Source organism: Salvelinus sp. IW2-2015, unplaced genomic scaffold (genome assembly GCF_002910315.2).
Source record: "Salvelinus sp. IW2-2015 unplaced genomic scaffold, ASM291031v2 Un_scaffold3322, whole genome shotgun sequence".
Lineage (NCBI taxonomy): Eukaryota > Metazoa > Chordata > Actinopteri > Salmoniformes > Salmonidae > Salvelinus > Salvelinus sp. IW2-2015.
Genome location: NW_019944606.1, coordinates 1 through 11,176, shown reverse-complemented (window position 1 = coordinate 11,176; position 11,176 = coordinate 1). Strand labels below are relative to the sequence as shown.

The window sequence follows — 11,176 nt, the reverse complement described above, 5'->3', positions numbered from 1 at the left end:
TGCCATGGATCATCACTGGAGGCTTCGTGCCCTGGATCACCACTGGAGGCTTCTTGCCATGGATCACCACTGGATGCTTCCTGCCATGGATCATTACTGGAGTGGAGAGACACACAGGAGGCCTGGCTCTGGGAGAAGGCACAGGACTCACCTCGTTATCTCCACAGAGTTGTAGCTTAGTCTGTTCAAACATAGGTTAATGATCCATTTTTAGTTTTCTTTAGACATGTCCATGCTACATAACCTCTAATCCTGATGGTTAAGTTTCTGTGTAGAATTATTTAATCATTTYTCTTAAACCTTGATAAAATATCTTAGCAATCCACCCTTAATGACTAAATAATTAATCCTGACATATCAAACGCTATATGTAAACATARATTTTTATACAAGAATATACCAAAACAATACATGTATTTACATTCGATTTATCTATTATACTCAAAATCGACCACACAAAAAACCAATATATGTATTTAAATTGACTGTTCCAGGTCTACATTAGAATCATAACTCTTTTTGTCAGGATTTTCGTTATAATCTTCATCAAAAAACAGTCTCAACCTAAAAACAAGAAGGGACCTAAACATTTAAAAATGGTTTCATCCCACATAGGCTCTGCGTATGTGAAGGAGCCGTTTTTCTACTAGGTCTGGGGACATGTATTCATCATTCCACTGGTCAGAGCTCGGAATRGCTCCGTATCTTATCATCTGTATTGTCATCGATTTCTCCAGAGTCCTGGAAATGAGACCTTTCACACCCAGAATCAAACAGCAATCACACAGAACCAAAACACTCATACAGGTGAAAGTGGCCCACAACACAGTGATTATGACAATTTTCCATTRCCCAAACATACTGCCAAATCAATTTGTAAGAGCKTTATCTACCCCAAAGTTCTCTGCCAGGGCCTTGGTCACTGATCCGTCTGGAGCTGTGTTATCGGTGATGAAAACCTCATACACCTCCCCCACCCTTTACAGTCAGTAACATATCCAAGGCTATTCTATTCTGACATCCCATCAACCTAGTTGCAGCTGTTATCACCAGAAGATGCTTGATTCCAATGCTGCTAGTATCTGATTTCTTGCTTTGAACTCGTCTGGCACCCCCCTTGGAACCCCAATGTTATCAATGTATACTATATCGTCAAAAGACCCAGATGTAGTACTTCTTTTCTCCCGTTTGGCCAACACCGCATCATGGTGTAGGATAAGGGTGAAAAGCATTCCTAAATGCACCAGAGTACATTTGCKGTTCCAAATCGTGGGTAAATTTGGCCATAACGACATTCCCCCGCACAACCACCAGATGTCAGCCCTTGGCCTACTTATCTTACTGAAATCCCCAGAGCTCAACCAGCCTGCCAGATCTCTCATGGTCTCATCTGTTGTAATATTCTCCGTGCTGTTGCAAGTACTCACTTCCCCTACATCTTTCCCATTCATGTTGTACCGGGCCAAACAGTAATAGTTTCCTTCAGTCACTGTGAAGGGAGGTAGCCTAGATTTAAGGGGTACATGTGGATACAAATAGTGCAGATCAGTACAACTGTCATTATCTGGCATTCCTGCTTTCATGAACAGCTTTACCATACAGGCCATTTTCCTGGGTATATCAATTCCATCAAATGGAACGGGAATGGTTGTCAACTGAGGTTTTGCTGTGACGCAGGCATAACCTTCTTCTTTCGCTACTGATCTGGCCGTATATTGAATCATTTCCAACCATAGATTAGAATCCCCAAACCCAGTCTCCACCTCAATCACTTCCTTAAGGTCTTTTGTCTGGACTATTCGTACCGGCCCTTGGCCCTGGATGACTATATCAGGAATATTAGTTTTGTTAGTTTTGTTAGGGAGACTAATTGGATTCTGACTGGCCTTGGCATCCTCACTAACTCTTACCTCTGCTACCTCGAATTGCACCATAGTATCAGTCAAAACCTGGTCAAAGCCAATATACCACAACCCAAGATTCTCGGTGTTTACATTCTTGATGGTAAGTCGTACCTTTATACAATACTTCCCCTGCTCCGGATGGCAGTCAAAAACCCTCACCTTTACCATACTCCATCTGTTCCCATATTGGGTATGTGAGTTTACGTAGCCACCCCTCTCAGTGTGTGCTATGACCTGATTCCATGAATTACATGGTGAWTTACACAAATACCTTCCCAAAAGGCCCATAGTTCTGGACTGCCAAGGAGTGAAGGACCCCAGTTGGTCTACATAGAACTCAACTGAGATATCCTTCCCTAACTCTACTCTCATGCTTAGCATACTACTCAGTTTCAGTGACCGTTTGAAATGCTTTGGTAATATCAAATTCTCATTGTCTACACTATAAATCAGATTACCCTCTTTAGCCTCCTCGGATGGGTCCTGGTGTATTAAGGAATATTGCTCCCACAATAAGACAGCTCAGACCAATCAGCACTCCTGTAAAGCTCCACCCCCTCCCAGAGAACATATCATCAGCCAGAGGCCAGCCCACACTTTCACTTCTATGAACGCTCACAGTGGGGAAAAGACTGGGTTAGGGAATCCTCATTAGAGAGATGATCCCRGYACCCTGTTGGTTTCGGTTCTCCTCTCCTCTCTCCTCACTGTGATTGTTCGAAAGTGTCAGTGTGTCTTACCCTTTTGCAGTGTGTGATATGAACCCAGATAACTCCTTCAGCTATTCTCACCGCGAAGGCTGTCACCAGGAGTACTTGGTATGGCCCCTCCCAACGGGGCTTCTTCCTGTCTATTCTCCTCAGGGACTGGATTGAGTGAATCACCTTCTCCTGTAATTCACCTGTAGTGCATAAAATCTTGGACATACAGGTTTGGTTAACAAACAGTTTCTTATTTTAATTTGATTTTTTATTAGTTTATTATCCAATAGGCCACAAAGTGTCCCATCCTAGGCCCTCCKTAGGCCCCGTCCTATCCTAGGCCACAACTTACCCATCCCCCCTTTGATACCTGGCTCCGCCCAGGTAACAACCTTGCCGCATCTCTAAACAATGACTTAGGTAAGATTAGTAAAGTATCCTTATGTTCTGACCTTATCATGTAGGATCGCCCCTTTCATTCTGTCCTAGTCCATTTCTGATTCGGTAAATGTGTCTGATATTTRCCCCTCCACTCTTTATCTACTAGAGAAGGATATAGTTTTTGACTCCCACCCCCGCCCAACTTTTTCGGCTGCGGGAGCGGAGGGCAGCGTTTCTTGGCTCCCTGTTTCTCTCTGTTCCATTAAGCGCTCATCTCCCTTTAATTCCGGGACCTCCTTTGAGAATATACTGCCCATTGTTAGTAAAACTTTATCTCTAGGTATCTCACAATTAATGTGTATGTCACTACTCCCTATGTGCGTGTCTCTATATTATGATCAATATATCTATCTCATACGCAAATTGTTATCTTCCTATTCTATGTGTGTGCTTTTTAAAACTCTGATCTCTTCTCACACTCTATGGTGTGTGTGTGTCTATATTAGGTCTCTATGATCTATGTGTGTSCTTCCTACTGTTATCCAATTACAATAGTTATGTTCTATGGTATTTTTTACACACTATGTGTATGTAATGTTTAATGTGTGTTTCTCCTTTCTGGAAACTTTATCTATAGAGGTGATTTTCGATTGGACATTAGATCTCACCAGTATACAACTATAAGCTATTTTCCAGGGTTTCCAGGGCCCTGGTTAACAGCCTATTTGTCTGTTGTTCCTTGGAACTTTTTGACGTTAAWACCTCGTATCTCACACCGCTATATTAGGCTTCCCTCTCCTCCTTTTTGGACTTTATTTCAGTATTGACTTTTGAATCAGATCTATGGTTAATTCACTCTTGTTAATTGACCATTTGAGTTATTTGTTCGAATAGAATTACCGTCCTATCTCACAAAACCTAGTTTATATCCTCACAATTTATGATTTTATTTAGGTATGTCTTTTGAATTGGATCTATGGCTAATTTACCACATGTTAATTAACCATTTAAGTTAWCCTATTCACAAACTCCCCGTCCTATCTCACAGCACCTATTTAATATCCCTTCCGTTATTTTTATTTGTAGTAGTGCACATTACCTCAGGTCTTTGCAGATCTGCCTTCCTTCCTTTCGAATTTGGTTAAACTACAAAGTAGAAACCTAGTGAATTTGTTTAGAATAACCAAGCACCTATTATTGATGAATTCTAAAKAWWWTTAGAACATCCAATCAAAGATATCTTAAATCATTCCCCCCAAATTCGAGAATAAAGACTACTGACCTTCTCTTTTTGCAGACTGGGAAAAGCAAAGTATTTTGGATCTCGTCACCACCTCTGTCGTGTACCAGTTCGCCCCTGGCCTGAAATTTACCCTCAACTCAGAGGTCAGGTCTTTGTTTTACGGATCTTAGATCCGTCCGTGCACGGCTTTCAGCAGTTTCCTGGGACGACAGAGGTAGATMTTGAGATCCGGCTCGAAGGACCAATTGATAACTGATTTAGATTCCTATGTGTTCGTTAACCAATTTAATTATAACAAAGCAAACACTCTGTCTGTTTCTAAGAATTTGTAAGATCCTTATTTGCATAAAATAGACAAAGACCAGTTTCCAAATTAACCAATAGRGTTTATTCTCGAGAGATCTCTGACGTGCATATACAAAACCGTTCTTTTTATCCCTTCTATTACTAACGCACATACATACACACTAATCTGGATTGTCTCCTGAAGTCTCACCACAGTTTATTACCACTTAGCTGACAGTTCCAGTCCCCCCCCAGATACGGAAAACCTGGAGGGGCTTTTGCTGTCTTCCCTTATCTCCACAGAGTTATAGCTTAGTCGGTTCAAACATAGGTTATTAAGGATCCATTTAGTTTTCTTTAGACACACACACATACATTCCTTTCTTCCCATGTCCATGCTACATAACCTCTAATCCTGATGGTTAAGTTTCTGTGTAGAATTATTTAATCATTTATCCTTGATAAATCTTGATAAAATGTCTTAACAATGTCACATGTTGCAGGAAAGGTTCTCTAATTTTTTAGTTATTTCCCATATAAATCTAACAGATAAAACATGTGCAAGCTGCTGTGTACAAGATGCAAATAACTAAGTAATGTCTTTGAGAGCCTATATGGATAAGTGGAAATACAGTCACTTGAAAGATAAGGTATATGCATTTTACCTTGTCGCATACATTTTTGCATTGGTTTATTTAAAAAAAATCCATACATTTGTTTTATCCCTTAATTACCAATATTATGAATATCAATACTCATAAGCAGAAAAYAAACAATACCAATTCGTAAGGAATGTCACAAATATCATACTTGACATCAAAAAGTCAACTTAGGTGTGTTTTTGTTTGTGTGTACTTGGGGGTATGTACTGTACATGAAATACATATCTTTTTTGCAATTAACACAGGTACAGTCCATTGTGCATTCTTCTGCCAAAGCTGGTCATTCATCTTAAGGGTGTCTCTATGGGAGCTGGAACATAGGTCAGAATTGGTCAAGTTCATTGGTCAAGCCAATGCCACAGCAGCTATGACACCAGCTATTAGTTAGCCATCAACTGTACCATTAGCAGTGCCAAAGTGAGAGGCAAAGCAGACAGACAGAAGGCAGTGGGTCGGGGAGCACTTCCTGAATTGACTGATGACWCTGAAAAAGTAGGAAAAATMAAGATATGGTTCACTGGATGATAAAAGTGGAATGTATTTTAATGTTTCTGTTCAAGTGTTGACTTTGCTCTTACAGATGTGTAGTCGTATGGTGACGATGAATACTTACCAACATTGATGCTGCCCTGTAGGATGTTCAGGGAGGTGGAACTGCTGGTGAAAGTTGACTGTGCGCTCCATGCACTGGGAACCGAATATTTGTTTCTGAACACGAGTGTCATGTTGGTAACTACAGATCCACTCCTAGGTAAGAAAATGGACAACCCACAGAAATCGTTATCATCATTGCTGTCATCATCAAAGTTTTTAATTCAGTCATTAATGAGAATTCATACTTACTTGAATGAGTTGACAATGGAACGAAGGAAGCTTGGGGTGCTAGCAAAAATCTTGTTCACCTGCATTAAAAGATTCAAATACGATTACCAAAGCTTAACATCATTTGCGTAAAAATTTAAACAGGGCCAGAACTCACAGTGCTGGGCTTCCCGAGTGGCGCAGTTGTCTAAGGCGCTGTGCCACTAGAGATCCTGGTTCGAGTCCAGGCTCTGTCGCAGCCGGCCATGACCAGGAGACACATATGGCGGCGCACAATTGGCACAGCGTCGTCCGGGATAGGGGAGGGTTTGGCCGGCCGGGATGTCCCATCGCGCTCTAGTCCCATCGCGCTCTAGTGACTCCTGTGGCGGGCCGGGCGTATGCATGCTGACACGGTAGCCAGGTGTATGGTGTTTCCTCCGACACATTGGTGCGGCTGGCTTCGGGTTAATCGGGCATTGTGTCAAGAAGCAGTATGGTTTGGCTGGGTCGTGTTTCAGAGGACGCATGGTTCTCAACCTTCGCCTCTCCCGAGTCCGTACGGGAGTTGCAGCGATGGGACAAGACTGTAACTACCAATTTGATACCACGAAATTGGGGAGAAAATACTGGATGTATTTCTGCATTTGAAAAGTTATGTATCTTGAAGACTTGATTACTGACATGCAAAACTGTAAATGTTTCCCATGTTGTGCGCATTGCACTCTCTGTTGCCCATAGCAGCTGTTAGGCAGTTACAAGGGTTCTGAGGCAGGTACAAGGGTTCATTTCCACTAAGAAGACCGTAAAAATAGMCTGGACATTGTTCTCAATGGGGAGGTCCCAGAGTACGATATATTCATACTGAATAATCTTTGGTTCTATCTAACAATAGGACGCCCACTCATATCTAGTCTCTCTGGTGTGGTGTATATTGATGAAAAGGGATCTGGATACTTACCTCCGAGACCACTGTGCCAGCCAGAGCCTTGAATGCCAAAGAGGACGAGTTGGCAAGATCCGAGGTGAACATCTGGTTGAGGCTAAACCGAAGACTCAGGGTTCCTTCACTAGAAGATGGAGGATCAGTTGATGCATCAGCAGTGGTGGTGGCTGCCACCGGAGCAGCGTTGGTGGTGGTGGCTGCCACCGGAGCAGCGTTGGTGGTGGTGGCTGCCACCGGAGCAGCGTTGGTGGTGGTGGCTGCCACCGGAGCAGCGTTGGTGGTGGTGGCCACTGCTGGAGGTGCCGTGGTGACAGCTGCCAGAGCGGTGGTGGTGACAGCTTCAGTTGGAGCAGCGGTGGTGGCTGCTGCGTTTGGAGCTGCAGTAGCTATTATAGTAGTGCCTGCAAAATTGCAACATTCAATGAAATGTTTACATATTGCAATGAATTAGTGTGTGAGAATAAGTAAAGTGATGTGTTGGTGAATTGTCTTACGCGTGACCACGATGGAGGATGAATTGACAGGCAAGGTCAGGCCAGACGTGTTAGAAGTAATGGCAGTTTGTAAAGTTTGTGCTGCCAGGCTATTGTTAGGCACTGAGCTGATGTTGTTGAATATCAACGTAGACTCCACCACAATTGATCCTGACCTGAAAATAATATGAGAAAAACGTTAAGATCTTTTTGCAAGCATTACTTCAGTAAGAACCTGTCCCAAGGCATACTAAATAACAATATTCATAGAAATGTTATTGTTCTTCATCATCCACACTGTGTCAAAGTCATTCAAATTATAATCATTTACCCACCGGAAACTATTGACAACAGTTCGAATAAATCTGGCTCCAAATTCAGCCTTGAACAAGATATCCAGCTGAAAAAGTGGATACAGAATTATAAGTTATATTATATTAACAATTCAACAATGTAAGGCTGGTATCAAGATGCAATATAATGACAAAGAGAATGATGACAATGATTATGATTTTGTGAAGCGCCTTTCAAGACAACTAAGGACAATATAATTGGTCAAATTAAATCAAATGAGTTACCTGTGAAGCCACTTGTTTAGCCAATGCCAGGAACTCTGGTGAACTGCTGTTGCTCAGAGAGCTAGTAAAGTCAGATGTCAGGCTGAACTGCAGTGACAGTTGAGGGCTGGTCAGTGGCGCCTCTGTTGCTGGGGTTGCCTTTAAATTGGTGAAATTGGTTAACGGATCGGTTGGAGCTAGAGTTGTAATTACTACTGGAGTACTTGGAGGAATTGTTGTGTTCACTGCTGGGGTAGTTGAACGAGCTGTTGTGTTAACTAATAGGGTAGATGGAGGAGCTGTTGTGTTGATGATTACGGGGGTAGTTTTGGAAGAGGCTTGTTGTGTTGACTACTGGGGTGATGGAGGAGCTGTTGTGTTTGAACTACTGGGTAGTTGGAAGACTGTTTGTGGTTACTAATAGGGTAGATGGAGGAGCTGTTTTGTTGATTACGGGGGTAGTTGGAAGAGCTGCGTTGTGTTGACTACTGGGTATTGAAATAGCTGTTTTGTTTTGACTACTGGGTAGTTGAACGACCTGTTGTGTTGACTACGGGGGTAGTTGGAGGAGCTGTTGCGTTGACTACTGGGGTAGTTGGAGAAGCCTGTTGCACTAACTACTTGGGTAGTCAAGCGAGCTGTTGTGTTGACTACTGGGTAGTTGGAGGAGCTGTGCGTTGACTACTGGAATAGGTGAACGAGCTGTTGTGTAGACTCTGGGGGTAGTTGGAGGATCTGTTGTGTTGATACTGGGTAGTTGAATGAGCTGTTTGAGTTGACTACTGGGGTTGTTGAACGAACTGTTGTGTTGACTACTGGAGAAGTTGAACCGAGGCTGTTGTGTTGACTACTGGGGTAGTTGAACGAGCTGTTGTGTTGACTACTGGGGTAGTTGAGCGAGCTGTTGTATTGAGTACCGGGGAAGTTGAATAAGCTGTTGTGTTGACTACTGGGTAGTTGAACGAGTTTGTGTTGACTACTGGGGTAGTTGAACGAGCTGTTGTGTTGACTACTGGGGTAGTTGAACGAGCTGTTGTGTTGACTATGGGGTAGTTGAACGAGCTGTTGTGTTGACTATGGTAGTTGCAACGAGTGTTGTTTGACTACTGGGGGTAGTTGAACGAGCTGTTCGTTGACTACTGGGGTAGTTGAAGCGGCTGTTGTGTTGACTACTGGGGTAGTTGAAAGGCTGTTGTGTTGACTACTGAGTAGTTGAACGAGCTGTTGTGTTGACATACTGGGGTAGTTGAACGAGCTGTTGCGTTGACTACTGGGGTAGTTGAAACGAACTGTTGTGTTGACTACTGGGGTAGTTGAACGAGCTGTTGTGTTGACTACTTGGGTAGTTTGAACGAACTGTTGTGTTGACTACTGGGGTAGTTTGAAGGAAGCTGTTGTGTTGACTACTGGGGTAGTTGAACGAGCTGTTGCGTTGACTACTGGGGTATGTTGGAGAGCTGTTGTGTTTACTAATAGGGGTGATGAGGAGCTGTTGTGTTGATTACGGGGGTAGTTTGGAAGAGCTGTTGTGTTGACTACTGGGGTAGTTGAAATAGGCTGTTTGTTTTGACTTACTGGGTAATTGAACGACCTGTTGTGTTGACTACGGGGGTAGTTGCGATGAGCTGTTTTGCGTTGACTATGGGGTAAGTTGGAGAAGCTGTTTGCACTTAATATGCTGGGGTAGTCAAACGAGCTGTTGTGTTGACTACTTTGGGTAGTCAAGCGAGCTGGTTGTGTTGAACTACTGGGGTAGTTTGGAGGAGCTGTTGTGCGGTTGACTACGGACATAGTGGAACGAGCTGTTGTGTAGAGACTCTGGGGGTAGTTGGAGGATCTGTTGTGTTGAAACTGGTGGTAGTTGAATGAGCTGTTGTGTTGACTAGCTGGGGTTGTTGACGCGAACTGTTGTGTGTTGACTACTGAGAAGTTGAACGAGCTGGTTGTGTTGACTATGGGTGTTCTGAACGACTGTTGTGTTGACTAATAGGGGTTAGTTGAGCGAAGCTGTTGTATTGAGTAACGGGGAAGTTGAATAAGCTGTTGTGGTTTGACTACTGGGGTAGTTGAACGAAGCTGTTTGTGTTGACTACGCTGGGGTAGTTGAACGGCTGTTGTGTTGATTACGGGGTAGTTGAACGAGCTGTTTGTGTTGACTACTGGGTAGTTGACCGAGCTGTTGTGTTGACTACTAGGAGTAGTTTGAACGAGCTGTTTGTGTTGAGCTACTGTTGAGTAGTTGAACGAGCTGTTATAGTGTTGACTACTGGGCTAAGTTGACACGAGCTCCGCTTGTGGTTGACTACTGGGGTAGTCCTGAAAGAGCTGTGTGTGACTACCTGGAGTAGTTGAACGAGCTGTGTGTTGACTACTGGGGTAAGTTGACGACGCTGTTGTGTTTCGACTACTGGGTAGTTGAAGCGAGCCTGTTGGTGTTTGACATACTGGGGTAAGTTGAAAACGAGCTGTTGTGTTGACTACTGGGGTGTTGCAAAGAGCTGTTGTGTTGGACTACTGGGGTAGTTTTGAACGAGCTGTTCTGTGTTCACTACTGGGGTAGTTTGAACGAAATGTTCTTGTGTTGACCTACGGGGTAGTTGAAGGAGCTTGTTTTTGTTGACTAACTGAGTAGTTTGAAGGAAGCTGTTGTGTTGGACTACGTGTAGCTTGAACGAGCTGTTGTGTGACTAGCTGGCGGTAGTTTGAATGACGCTGTTGCGTTGACTACTGGGGTAGTTGAAAGAGCTGTTGCGTTGAACTACTGGGGTAGTTGAACGAGCTGTTTGCGTTGACTACTTGGGGTAGTTTGAACGAGCTGTTGTGTTGACTACTGGCGGTAGTTGAAGGAGCTGTTGCGTTACTACTTGGAGTAGTTGAAGGAGCTGTTGCGTTGAACTACTGGGGTAGTTTGAACGAGCTGTTGTGTGACTACTGGGTAGTTTGCACGAGACTGTTACTTGACTATGGGTAGTTGGAAGCGAGCTGTTTGCGTTTGGACTACCTGGGGTAGTTGAAGAGCTGTTGCGTTGACTACTGGGGTAGTTGAACGAGCTGTTGCGTTGACTACTGGGGTAGTTGAACGAGCCTGTTTGCGTTGACTACTGGGGTAAGTTGACGAACTGTTGTGTTGACTACTGGGGTAGTTGAACGCAGCTGTTGTGTTGATACTGGGGTAGTTGAACGAACTGTTGTGTTGACTATGGGGTAGTTGAAGGAGCTGTTG

At 43.5% G+C, this 11,176-nt stretch overlaps 1 protein-coding gene across 1 annotated transcript; it reads right to left on the bottom strand.

Moving 5' to 3' along the window:
• Positions 1-4,594: 4,594 nt before the first annotated feature.
• Positions 4,595-9,744, bottom strand: LOC112075654 (uncharacterized). The gene is made up of 8 exons (XM_024142618.2): positions 9,529-9,744; positions 7,975-8,304; positions 7,732-7,796; positions 7,418-7,572; positions 6,939-7,324; positions 6,020-6,078; positions 5,790-5,923; positions 4,595-5,660 (listed from the first exon to the last, which is right to left on the bottom strand). Exons 1-8 carry the CDS (start codon positions 9,742-9,744, stop codon positions 5,557-5,559), a joined length of 1,449 nt encoding a protein of 482 aa, XP_023998386.2. The 3' UTR covers positions 4,595-5,556.
• Positions 9,745-11,176: the final 1,432 nt, after the last annotated feature.